The sequence below is a fragment of the Gigantopelta aegis genome, chromosome 4 (assembly GCF_016097555.1).
Source record: "Gigantopelta aegis isolate Gae_Host chromosome 4, Gae_host_genome, whole genome shotgun sequence".
NCBI lineage: Eukaryota > Metazoa > Mollusca > Gastropoda > Neomphalida > Peltospiridae > Gigantopelta > Gigantopelta aegis.
Window position 1 is genome coordinate 66,235,420 of NC_054702.1, and position 14,532 is coordinate 66,249,951.

At 34.3% G+C, this 14,532-nt stretch overlaps 1 protein-coding gene across 1 annotated transcript; it reads left to right on the plus strand.

Moving 5' to 3' along the window:
• Window positions 1–463: 463 nt before the first annotated feature.
• LOC121370960 (SUMO-activating enzyme subunit 1-like) lies at window positions 464–14,532 on the plus strand. The gene is made up of 9 exons (XM_041496519.1): window positions 464–662; window positions 2,087–2,198; window positions 4,670–4,729; window positions 5,095–5,351; window positions 5,845–5,956; window positions 7,329–7,434; window positions 9,623–9,767; window positions 10,801–10,870; window positions 12,340–14,532. The coding sequence occupies exons 1-9, from the start codon at window positions 553–555 to the stop codon at window positions 12,427–12,429; spliced, it is 1,062 nt and encodes a 353-aa protein (XP_041352453.1). The 5' UTR covers window positions 464–552; the 3' UTR covers window positions 12,430–14,532.

Sequence of the window (14,532 nt, forward strand, 5' to 3'; positions counted from 1 at the left end):
TGTGCCCAGAACAGCGTGCTTGAACCTTAATTGGATATAAGCACGAAAATAAGTTGAAATGAAATGAAATCACTGGGATGGTACAAAATGGCTGCGTCCGTTATATAATAGCCGTCACATTTAACCGTTTTATTAATTTACTATACGATTATACCTGTTGATATTAAACAATAATGTGCATAATATATCGTTGAATATGCTTACCAGGCCAAATGCCTTAATTGTCCCTTCCTTTAAGCGAAAAACAACCGGCTAAACTGAGGCCAAATCTACGTTCAGTCAGCCTGTTTGTCACTAAACGTTTGCAAACTGTTGTGACTGATTCCCGAAGTGGTCATTCAGTTTAATGTGCAGCGTAAAAAATCAGTCTAGCAAGCGTTATCTACAACCGGCTGACTGAACTTAACTGGACTAAACGTACAACACACTTAATTTGTCATAGCTCTTTGAACTCAGTTTTTAACTCGACGTTTAACAGCAATAGGCGGAAAAGTGAAACTGGTGGCAGTTGATACTGTGTTTCATAAAACCAACAAAACACAACGACGTGAAATGCAGTTGATTAACCCAAACACAATGGACAAAGAACAGAACATAACAGAAGATGAAGCAGCTTTATATGACAGACAGATACGGTTGTGGGGCCTTGATGCTCAACGAAGGTGTTTTACTTTAGCGAGTTTTGGCTATGATCTTTGTCAGTTGGGGGGGGGGGGGGGGGGGGGCTAATTTTTGTGGTCTTATTCCATCTATAACATTGTAAACATTTTAAATGTAACCAGTGAATCATATTGTTTTCACTGCAGACTTAAAAGAATGCAATGACTGAATGAAATCTGTTCTTAAAAATAGACTTTAAATTTAGTAATTTGATGATTTTATTAATTTGAAAATATGTATGGTTGCTTCATTCATTGGATATCGAAAACCACCTTGGCATGAGTTCAACCCATACCCCCTTTTCAATGGTTAGAGTTAGTATTAGTCTTTAAAGCCTTTGATATGGAGGGGTACATGTCGAACGGCCAGAGTAAACTATTGTGCTTGCAATCTATGTCTACCTGGAGTGGGACGTAGCCCAGTGGTAAATGCGCGGTCGGTCTGGGAACGATCTCCATCGGTGGGCCCATTGTGCTATTTTAGTTCCAGCCAGTGCACCACGACTGGTGTATCAAAGGCCGTGGTATGTACTAGCTGTCTAAATGGTGCATATAAAAGATCCCTTGCTGCTTATCGAAAAGAGTAGTGCATGAAGAGGAAACCTGCTGTCAATATCTGTGTGGTCCTTAACCATATGTCTGACACCATATAACCGTAAATGTGTTGAGAGTGTTGTTAAATAAAATATTTCCATCCTATGTCTACCTAACAGTAGTCAAAGATTTCTGCTCTGATACAACAACAATCCTATGTTTGATATTAAAATACCTTTACATCCATCATTTGAAATCGAGTTCACTGATAACAAATATTTGACATATCAATCACTAATACACACTACAGGAGGAAACCCATCAGCACCTACATATTTAACAAACATTATTGTCGGGTTGGCATATTTTGTGTTTGGGCTACCTAAAGCAGGTTTTGGCCACTGAAAATGAAAATTTAGTGGCCCAGATATTTTGTTTTGGGCTACCATACTTTTCTGATGAGTTTTGAGCCCTGCTAATATATATACATGTAATATAGTTGAAAAAAATAAAGAAACTATTTGCCATTGTTTGACCCAGAATGTTTAGTGGAATGAGGCATGGCTAGCTCTGGGTAAGCAGAACATTTTACCAAATTATCTGTTAAACCCAGTTTTAAAAACAAAATATCAATCATTATTTGAATTTTCTTTTTAAAACAAATTAAATAAAATTTGCCGATTTGTTTCTAAAATTTGCAGTTGGCGAGTGGTGGCAACACAATCAAAATATTGTTAATTACTGTTAGATGGGTTATTGCCAACATGGTTCCGAGCAATCCACTTACAAATTGAATTTCTTTTTGTGCAGTCTGTGCAGCCCTGCTTGCCTTCACAAAGCTTGCATATCTATTTGTTTAAGTTGCTGATCATTAAATGTTGTATTTTGTATAGGTTGCGTGCGGCCCGTGTACTACTTATTGGTATCAAAGGTCTGGGAGCTGAAGTTGCCAAGAACATAGTGTTGTCTGGAATCAAGTCTTTGACACTGTTAGACAGCTCAGTGGTAAGAATTCATAAATAGCCAAGCTTACACAGGGCTTCTAGAATTTTTATAAAATCCACTAGCCATGGGATCAGTGATTTTAAAAATTTACTATCCATGATTAAAAATTCACTAGCCCTACTTTACTTTAAGTTAATAAAAGTTTTACTAAATAATAGTAATAATCAGATGTGTCACATAAACAGGGAGATGGAGTTTAAAAACACTAACATTAAGGGTTTGGGTGGGGAAAGGATATTCATATTTATAAAATAAGACTCGACTGCACATTTGACCCAAAAAAATCACTAGCCGTCGGGCATAGCAATAGTAGATATTTACTAGCCCAACACTGAATATCACTAGCCATGGGAGTGGGGCTACCATAATCTAGAAGTCCTGATTACAACAAATTAAGCTTTAGAGTCAGATTCATATATATATATGTGTTTTTGTTAATTTTAATAGGATGAAAGTATAAAAAATCTAAATGTTGTTAGCATTACGGGGTTCAACAAATCCACTAGTCCTCAGTCACGGCTAGTGCATGTTTGGTCTGGGCTAATGGAAATTATCAATGGTATTACTATTATACACAGGACACTAGCCCAAGATTCTGTGAAGGCTAGTGACTTTCTCAAATATTTGTCAAAACACAGAGCATTATGGCAAATAGTTTAAAATTACTTCACGTATAAAAATATCAGGTGAGTGATAAAATCACTTTCTGCAAAAGTTCCAGGCGAGTGATATGCATTACATCGGGAAAACTCTTGAGTAAAGCTTGAGTAAAGTTTTAAATAGCGCACCGAATCGGTATAATGATATTCAAACACTATGGCTGGCTGGGGTTAAAGTTTGTCATTGTTTTTGTTTTTAACGACACCACTAGAGCACATTGATTTATTAATCATTAGCTATTGGATGTCAAACATTTGGTAATTTTGCCATCTAGTCTTAGAGAGGGATCTTTTATATGCACCGTCCCACAAACACATACCACAGCCTTTGATATACCAGTCATGATGCACTGGCTGAATGAGAAATAGTACAATGGGCCCACCACCGGGGATTGATCAAACCTTGACTGAACATCAAGCAAGCACTTTACCATTGGGCTGGGGTTAAGCCAGCTTCTTTTCAGATAACCAGTGGGAGGTGCACTGATACATTATTTTTAGGAGGAGGATAAAAACCCAAAAGCTTCTGTTATGAAATTAAGGTGCATTTGGGCTCACAAGCGCAGTTGCGCACCTCAGATATGAAGGATTGCAAAATAATGGCTTGTTGAATCTGATTCTTCTTGAAGTAAGACTTTTAACAAATTCAACTTTTATTTTGTGTCTGGCAATTTGTCAAACATCAGCTAAAACTGCAAACAACAAAGTACAATGTCAGCATACATTTTGTATGAAGTAAGGGTCTTTAGTGTGCGTGTGTATGAACCTAAATGTCTACAAATAGAGCTATGGGTTATATAATGTTCTGCTACAATAACTGGTCCTTAAAATTAATTATTGTAACATCATTTTTAAAAAAATAATATTTATAATACAGTGAAACTTCGATAACTCGATCTTCAAGGGGACGAGGAAATAGTTTGAGTTTCAGGGACTTAGAGTTTTCGAAATTAATATAAAAGAGTTAAAATTTGAAACTGCATTGCATTGCAGCTGGTTGATTTCGCTTAATATTAGCTTCGCTACCTACCTCTGAACTACCTCACCCAATGCCACCCCATCTCATCCCATCCCACCCCACCCCAGCTGTTGGCATCTTCGATGCCTGTGGTACATTCATTTTGCGTATGTTGTAAAAGTAAGTAAATAAAACAAAAAAGATAACCCAGATGAATTTGAAATATATGCATTTATTTAACAATTATTACAATTGCTCTTTGAAGTTAACCAGACTGTGTCTGTAATTAAGTATTACGTAGCGAGGCTCTCCACCATGGACGGACACCGACTACCAAACACAAGATCATTTTGTTCCGCTTAGTCGGCGATCTATTATTCTGTAATTATCCCCGAATGGAGTGAATGTGGAGTGATCGAAGTTTGATTGTACTTGATATATTAAAATATACCATGTCAGAATGGGGGAAAAATACCCCTTGAATTTTAGATGCGATTTTTGTCGAGCTGGGGATGATAGTGTATTAGTGCTTGTGTCCTTATTCTTTATTAACTACCCACTCTCCCTCCAACAAGATATTTTAGGATCAGATATACCTCTGCAAAATTCAGCTCCTGCAAATTAAGCTTTAATGACTTGATAATGAAGCTAAATAGAATATATTGGTAAATTTTAAGTAAGATAGAAAAACATATTTTATTTTATTCAAATTGTATAAAGTATTAAATGGGATAATAAAATGTATGAAATAAACTTGCTACGAATCTTGCCACTATATACATGTATATTACATTATTACATTTATTTTGTTATTAGTTGATATTTATTGTGGCACTTGTTTGTATTTTTCATAGGTTGATAAAGAAGATGAAACAGCTCAGTTCTTGGTGTCTAGAGCGGATATCGGCAAAAATGTGAGTTCCTAAATCCCAGCATTTCTCCATTTACATAGTTTAAAAACATTTTATATTCAAGACACAATATTCGTTTTGAAGTATCATTCTTTTCATGTGTCGGTTACACACATTTAAATTCACACAACTGCTGAATTGTAATTCAAAGGCCGTGATGTGTGCTATCTTGTCTGGAATGGTGTATATAAATAATCCCTCAAGTGGTACTAATGAAAAAAATGTAGCAGGTTTCCTTACTAAGACTATATGTCAAAATTACCAATGTTTGACATCCAGTAGCCGATGATGAATAAATGAATGCGTTCTAGCAGCATCACCAAACAAAACAAACATTTAACTTTAATTTTTGTTTTATTTTACAACAGAGGGCTGAATCGTCACTGGAAAAAGTCAAGCTTCTGAACCCCATGGTGGAAGTGACGGCCGATGCTGAATGTGTTGATAAGAAGCCTGACAAGTTTTTCACAAACTTTGATGTGATCTGTGCCACGTGTTGTCCCACCGCCACGCTCTGCCATATCAACAAAATATGTGCTCTCAACAATGTCAAGTTCTTTGCCGGGGATGTGTTCGGTTACTATGGCTTCATGTTTAGTGATTTAGGAGAGCATGAATTTGCAGAGTAAGTACATGTAATAGATATTATCTGAATTTAAAAAATCATATATTGTATCAGTTGTGGCTAAATAGAAGCAGGAGGAATACTAATGGAATTTTAGCCTTTAAATATCATATTTGATGTCGTTTTAATTTTTGTATGTGCTAACTTACAGGTACATATATCAAAGTAAAAAGCTTAATCTTTAAGTACTATTCTTAAATATACGTCAAAAATGTATGCCATCTGGGTAAGTAATTGGTAACAATTTAAAATATTTTTGCTACCAGTATTGTAATACATGTAGAATGAATTCTAGTTTTGCAAATTGATTTCTACTCTTATTTTGCTTTAGACACAAAACAAAAAAAAGAAGAAAAAACTCAAGTTAGATTTTTATTTGTATTTTTGGGGGTAAGGCTGAGTTAAAGTGGGAGTTATTATTTTAATGAAGCATCTAATCCATTTTTAATTGATATTTAGTGTATTATTTTAAAATTTTGTTTTGCCTCATCAGAGAAGTGTCCAAACCCAAATCTTCCACAGAAGACAAAAAAACATGTAACAGTGTTGAACCACCACCAAAGAAAATGAAAAAAGAAGAACACGAAACTGTCACAGTGAAAAAGGTGTGTGTATGTGTGAGTGCATTCTTATGTGCCCATTTCTTGTTCTTATATCTGTTTTTACTTAATGTCTTTTTATTTGGACTAAAATTAAATTTATATTAAATTATATCTTAAAGTAATTTAAACAGTTGGAAACACATACAAGAGTTGTTTCTAGATTTGATGGAAACAATAATGTCTGGTATTGCACAGGTAATCGACATGCATTTTTTATTTCCATAAATATTTTATACAAGTGTGATACTTTTTTTTAAATTATCCATAAACTGTAATTAACTGATAAACATTTAGTATCCTTGTATGTGCTATGCAATCAATATTATCAAATTTAATGAGATCAATTACTAGATCGTCAAAGTGTCTTCATAATGCCATATCCATAGTAAATTGTTCCCCATAGTTATAAGAATAATTTACTGATCCATTATTTTTAAATATTTTTTTCCCCTCATTTTTTGAATGTAACATCAGAAATTCATCAACTTAAGACATCATTTTTACTTTACTACAAACATGGGGCAGGACCTAGCCCAGTGGTAAAGCTCGGTCTAGGATCGACCCTCGTGAGCTATTTCTCGTTCCAGCCAGTGCACCACGACTGATATATCAAAGGCTGTGGCATGTGCTGTCCTGTCTGTGGGATGGTGCATATAAAAGATCCCTTGCTGCATTAGGAAAAATGTAGCTGGTTTCCTCTGATGACTACGTGTCAGAATTACCAAATGTTTGACATCCAATAGCCGATGATTAATTAATTAATGTGCTCTAGTCATGTCGTTAAACAAAACGACCGTACTACAAACATATCCATACAGTTACATGTTTAACCTTGCAGGGCTAGGTCTGGCTTTTGCCAAATTTGATATTTACAAATTTGTAAAACAGTTGTCAAATTTTATTTTAATTTGGCAAATTAATTCCATGTAAATAGAGGATACTCCCCTTGTGTCTTGTGATATCATAATTGATCAGCGCGAGTTGATAAAAGTATGAAATCAAGGCTTGCCGAGGATTTTATACTTTTATCAGTGAGTGCTGATCAGTTATGATATCACAAGACACAAGGTGCATATAAAAGATCTCTTGCTGCATTATCATCCATTATCATTCTTTTCATTTGTGGCAGTTGTAAACAATGTCACTAATGTGGGTTGAATGTCACGGTAGACTCGTTAACTAGCAGTCGCGTGACGTCACTAATGGTAGGTTTAGCGCTGAAACAAACACAGTGACGTAACAAAACATTGTTTTGTAATTAAAATTTGACCAATCAAGATTATAAGAAGCGATATCTCGCAAATTATAGTGCCAGCAATATCTCCTACAAAAGCCTTTAATGGCTGATAATAATTGATATTTTGTTTTGCTTCAGTCCATCACATTCTCACGTCTAGAAGATGCTCTGCAGTTTGACTGGACAACAGAACAAGGGATGAAGAAACTGAAAAAGACACCTGCCTGTTATTTTATCATTCAGGGTAAGTTATTCAGTTTGAGTTATTTTAAGTCTTAACTTTGATTATATAGCTATTGTACAATATATTTATAATTACCTTTACTAGAATTATACTGGATTTTTTTTGTGTGTGTGTAATAGTCAACAAGTCTGCTTTATAATATACAAAACGTTTTTGTTTTGCCAAAGTTAGGGCTTGCACTGTCTGTAGCCAAATTAGCCATTGGCTAATTTTTACAAAAAATGGCAAATAAAATTTGTATGTGGCTAAAATTTTGGCTAAGCCGTGTTCTGTCTTCTGATGTGAACAAAAGGTTACATTTGACACCTCAAACATAATAATAATACCAAATATTCAATTAGCGTAATAGTGATCTCGCGACCGGTAACGAGAAACGGTGCCATTCAGAATAGACCTACAACGTAATGATGTTTGCTTATTTTAATAATCATGGTTATTAATTTTAATGACATGTGTTCATAAGATCTGTACCTTGTCATTCTAACTTTGTAAAGTCTTTGAACCAAAGTAATAAAAACTTACCAACAATGCAGGTCAATTTCAGTACACAAGTTAGTTCAGTATTTATACAAATTGAAGTTAAACGTACGCTGAATAAAATTAATTGACAATAATCATGACATTTGTTAGATAAAACTATATTTGTAGACTGTGAGGTGACATCTCAAAAGTTCGCTGGATTTTTAATATACCATAAATTTCAATTTCATTAGCATTTTTTTTTATAATAATAAAAAAAACTGACGTAAATGGAATAGTTGTCGAAAGTTAGGTTGTTTTGTTTAACAACACCACTAGAGCACATTGATTTATTAATCATTGGGGAATTATTTCCACTTTTGTCGCTGCTCCTATTTTATATATTAGTATGTACATTATTTGTAGATTGACATTTTGTAATGATTGTTTAGAGTGTACAATGTAAGGTAGTGAATTCAGGGCCTCAACCCTGACATTATTATAATATACTTCTGTGGCAATAAAGTATTAAAAAATATTTTAAAAAAATGTTTTTTTATCGGAGAATAATAACATGTGAAGTCAGCATTCTTAGTCTAGGCACTGAAATTGACAACAGCAACAACATGGCACAAATTACGACATTACAATTCAAAGTAACAAAGAATGCTATTTTAAAGAAGTAATGTGCTCTATTCATAAAAAGTATTAGCTTAGCTCTCAAAACATTTTATTTGGGGAAAAAAGGAAGAAGAAAGCAAAGTAAAAACAACACCCTCCATAAACATCCAGATTCCACCCACCACCATATTTCTGTATGTTTGTTGATTTAATTGCATAGGCCTTAGAAGCAGAGGTGGGTGGTTGCAGGAGTCACTGGCCTCCAACTCTAAAGACCCCCCCCCCCCACCCCCCCACCCCCCCCAAGTACCGCTAAAAAAATTAAAGTAATATATTAACTGTCCCTACCCCCTACACCCATTGCCGTCTTTGATTTTGATCAGGGAATATAATTTTGTCGTTCAGATTTATTCCAGTTCATACATAATTAGCTGAAAAAGATGCATTTTCATATTCATTATATAAATATTCTATACAGTACCACCCCTGCACATGCTGTAACCTCACTGTGGTGCAGGGGTGTAACATTCTCTTTGAGAATGGCCAATACAGCACAAATCCCCTTGTTTTTTACGCGATACAATTGAAATTTTGAGTAAAAGTCAGTATATATATCTGTGATATTTGTATTTTTGCACAGTTCTTTACACTGTTTTTATTTAAATCTTGAATTTTTATATTGATGGTGATCATCACTTTATTTGTTTGCATTACCATAGTTTGACATCCAATAGCTGATGTATTTTTCGTGCTGGGGTGTCGTTAAACATTCATTCATTCATTCATTCATTCATTCTATACAGTACCACAACTGGTGCATCAAAGGCCGTGGTATGTGCTATCCTGTCTATGGGTTGGTGCATATAAAAGATCCCTTGCTGCTAATTCAAAAGAGTAGCCCATGAAGTAGCGACAGTGGGTTTCCTCTCTCAGTATATGTGTGGTCCTTAACCATATGTCCGAGGCCATATAACCATAAATAAAATGTGTTGAGAGTTGTAAATAGCCAAACTAAAATTTGTTTATTGCATTTAGCTGTTTGATTGTTTCATAATGCATTGTATTATTATTATTATTACTTTTTTTCTTTCTTTGTTTTTAAATATAGTGTTGATGAAGTTCCTGGAAAAACAGGAGAGACGACCTCTGATAAAATCCCACGATGAAGATGAAATATTGTTAAAGAAATTGAGAGAATCAACTCTCAAGAAAATACACAGTGACTGTAAAATAGTGCCTGATGATTTTTCTAGGTTTGTCTGAATATACAATTCTAGTCGATAGCAATGATACATGTAAATGAAAGTAGAAAATCAAATTCATCTTTATTTGTTCAATATTTTATCTTCCACCCAGTGCTTCATGACTATATTTATCAAATTGTATGGTATATGATGTCATGTGTGTACCTTGGTGGTAAGTGTAAATTTAAAAAAAGTAATCTGTTTGACAACAGCCATTTTTTTCTCCAACATTGTAAATGTTTTATTACAGGCCTCTGAGAATTAAAAATTTGTGTAAACCATTTATGGGTTATGTGAAAACAAATTCAGGTAACCCATTTTGTTTTTACATAACCTGTCATGATCAGGTAAATGATGTCATAAATTCAATGCACCAATGAAAAATAGGTTAAGCAAACTATACTTATGGGAGTGACGCGCAAACTAAACTATTACTCATGCAATTTTCAGAGGCGTGTATTACACAATAGAACTTTGTTTATAAATGTCAGTTATGTAGCCAGACAACTTGCAAGTTAGGTGATGTAGAATAACAACAAAATATTCACTATACAGTGAAGCCTATCTTAATCCGGATCATACAGGGGACATAATAACTATCCAATTTAAACAGGATCCGATGTTTAGATTGTTGTGTTTTAGACTTTCATTTTGTCCAAGGCTATACTGTTAAATAGATAATAACTAGTTAATGGGAAATTCCACGGGGCTCTGCCGAGTGGAATTTCTCAATTGGCCTGAATGGGATAAAGCAGATATCCGACGTCATTAACTAGTTACTTCTTTATCCTGCAGACTATAAAAATTAAGTGGAAAAGCTATTATTTCTGTTATTTCAGCCACATTGTATGATGACCTAGAGGTCAAATGAGTGATTTTGTAATGTTAGCTATGAGTGTGACGTCAGAAGTCACATTCTGCTAATAGCAGGATTTGGCTTTGCTTTATCCGTCGTCATATTCTGTCAATAGAAACTGTGATTGCAGGATAAATTATAGTTGTGTAAATATAATTTGATTGTACCGGTTTGTTTTGTTTCTAGGTATTGCTTTGCTGAGCTGAGCCCGGTGTGTGCGGTGGTGGGTGGAGTGCTGGGACAGGAAATCATCAAGGTTTGTTGTAAATATACTCACAGTAGCAGATCTTCTTTTAATTTGGAAACAAATGTCTAATTGAAGTATCCGGTATCTGCTTGCGAATACAAACCATGGACATTAATAATCTCCTTTCATATACGTTCCGTGTGTTTTCTTTTATTATCCATATGGTTCAACATAACCGAGTTAATAATCATACGAAGCACACGTGTAATAACAAGTGTAATAACGTAATTTTGGGAAGCGACGTCATAATATGACGTTGGTTTTACAGTCCTAGTTCAGACTGCATTTGAAATATGACGTCATTTTGTCGTCTCCTTCTAATTGTGGCTGAAACATTTTGAGTTGGGTCTTGTTATTCATAAAGAAAACAACAATAATAATATGGATAATAAAGAAATTATTACGTTCGTGTGTGAGTCGTACTGATTTTATGTCAGGATTTATTTATTACCCTCGCTCTCGCTCGGGCAATACAAAAATCCTGACACTCGTTTAGTAAAATTGGTATGACACACAAGCTCATATAATAATCTCTATATACAAACCAGTGACACCGTTACCAGGGCAAGCTCTGGCACTTGTCAAATTCGGCAATTGCGAATTAAAAACAAATTGGCGTGAAAATTATTTCATGTAATAATTATTTTGTCACAGAATAACTGGGTTTCTGTAATTTTTGAAGATTAATAGATAATTTGGCAAAATTTTCTGCTGCCCCAGAGCTAGCCCTAGTTACAGTATCAAGGTGCATGCATAAATTTATAACACTGAACGAGTGAAGGAATGTTTAACGACACCCCAGCACAAAAAGACACATCAGCTATTGGATGTCTTAACAAAGGTAAGACATTTATTACATTTATTTATTGGTACAGTGTAGTTTGCTAGACATTAATTAATTAATATCAACCATAAACAACAATCTAATTAAAATTAGCTCCACTATTACATGTGGATTTAACAGCAGCCAGTTGGAGCTCATGTCCAGTTGACCTTTCATTCGACCAATCAAAACCTTCCTTGCAAAATCATACCAGTGATTTGAAAAAGAATTTGAAAACATTCGTGAAATATATATTTATATAAAATTCATTTCAAGATGAAAAAAAAAAAACCGTGATGCTATAGCCATAAAATCTGTTTATACTAGTATACAATCCAAAGTTTATTACTGCACTTACCTCCCTGTTTTTTCAATGTTGAAATGGACCAACAAGTTCGCCTATTGCATAAATAGTCTCACCCGATATTTTTAGAATTTGTATGCTCCCGAATAACTCTATAAAAGATGAAGTGTAATTGGTCGATATTTAAATTGTTATTTATAGATGAAATGTCACCTGGACATGGGAGTCCACACAATGCTGTTAGATCTACTGGCTAAACCCAGTAGAGCTAATTTTAATCAGATTGCCATAAACAAGAAAATTACTTTTTTGGGGGCTGCCTACATCCACATTCTATTATTTACATTGCAGGCTGTATCCCAGAAAGATCAACCACACAACAACTTTTTCTTCTACAATGGTGTTGACGGAAGTGGCATGGTTGACAAAATAGGCAGCTGATGTGACTTGTGGAACTGACCCGTATTCAAGTTAATATCAACAAAATAAAACATGCGCAATTCAAATCTGTAGCTGTAAAACTTTTCTCTAGTCTAGACCAAATAAATAAAAGATTTGATTCACATCATTGATTTATGTAAGGAAAGTTTGTGTTACAAAAAAACAGGCTTCTGAAAATTGTGATAGTTTAGTTTCATTCGCGCATCGCTCGCGTACGGTAGTTTTGTGTAACCCATTTTTCATTCGCACATTGAATTTATGACATTTACATAGTCATGATGGGTTACGTTAAAACAAATGGGTTACCCGACTTTGTTTTTGCATATCCCATAAATGGATTACGCAAATTTTCAATTCTCAGATGCCTGAAAAAGAAAGACAATTTGGATAGAAATTGGTGCCATATCAGGCAGTAATCTAGATGGTGCATTGAAATTGAGTTCTTATTTTTCACTGAAAGTTGGCCCATGATGTCAGAAACTTGTTTGAAGTCAATGAATTTGAGTACGTACATTTACAGTACGTAAAATTATTTCATTTAACCATATATATAATATGATGATAAACTGGTTTCCATATCATATCAAGTGCATATTTATGGAAAAATAATTTGTGTTTGTCATTTTGTTGAAGCTTGTGTACGTTCATGTGGAATAGAAGCTTGATTAATAGTGGTCATACTAGTAGTCAGGACTGAAATTTGTATTAGCCAGAGACTAAATTTTGTGTCCACTTTGTGTAAAAAATTAGCAATTGGTTAATTTGGCGATAAGACAGGATGAGTACTGAGTATTTGAACTATGGCATAGGCATAGAAGTAAGGAAAGAAAATGATTAGTCAGGGTTTTATTTCTAAAATTTGACTTGACATCCATGGCTTAGACTGGGAATTTTAGCATTGTTTTATGAAAAAAGAAGGAATTTTTAGTTTCATTCAAAAAATATCTTAAGCTCAGTAGAATTTAAAAGAGTAATACTAAACATATATTTGGTCTTTTGCAAGTGTTACGCATAGTTTTAAAGAAATATTTTTATATAATAAAAAAAGAATTGTCTACATTCAGATTGGAAATTTATCAGTTTCAAATTGGGAATAAAAAACGACATAGCCTTTGAGGAATGGTGCCAATTATCGGAGTCTAGAAATATAGCTGATAAACTAATGTTAGTTTGTCAAAAAGTGCCCTATTAAGTTATATAAAGTGGACTGGATTCAAGGAACACTTCCGAATTGGTGACAACAAATGTTTTAGAAAGCTACAAGCTCTCGCAGAAGTTTGGGCTAGTGTCCTTTGTATTATAATAATACAGTTAATAAGTTTCACTAATTAGCGGCGGGACCAAAGGGTAGTGGATTTGTCTAACCCTGTGAATGAATAAATGAATGAATGAGTATACAAAGAGTGCCAGATCAGACAGATTTGATAAAAGCTGTTGATCGTGATGTTTTACACACATCAAAGTTATACACAGCTCACTGTATTTGGTAAAAAATAACCACCCAAAGTTAGGGGATTTTTATAATGCATTTTCAACTTAAAATTTTCCAGCTTCACTTTTGTGTCCCTATTTTTTAAAACCACAATAGATAAATGTATTGCTTTTATTCTTCTGTGACACATGCCTGTCTGTTCATTGCCAGTGGCGGATCTAAGGGGGTGCCCCCCCCCCCCCCCCCCCATAAATTTTGCTCCTTTTTTTTCTTCTTTTTTTTCCATTAGATAATCTGAAGAATCCTTTTTCTGGAACGTTTGTGGCCCACGTCATTGCCACCCCCCATTAGAATTTCTGGATCTACCACTAATAGCAGTTGTGCTTGTGTGTTTAGTTTAGACAATTTATAGAAGTTGGCAGTCATCTTGATTATTAAGTCTCTTTATTTAGCAGTTATTTAAATATTATTGGCCAATTAGTTGTGTACAAATGGTAGAGAGTTAATTAAATTGTTAAACTGCACAATAACAAAGCTATTGTTTGTAAAATATCATGCTTGTTTTATATTCATAAAGCTGTATAAAAGTTTAGAAATTGTGAACAAGAAATACGATGAATGTGACTGTTCAATAATTTAAAAAAAACTTGCAATAAAAATCTGTGTTTGAA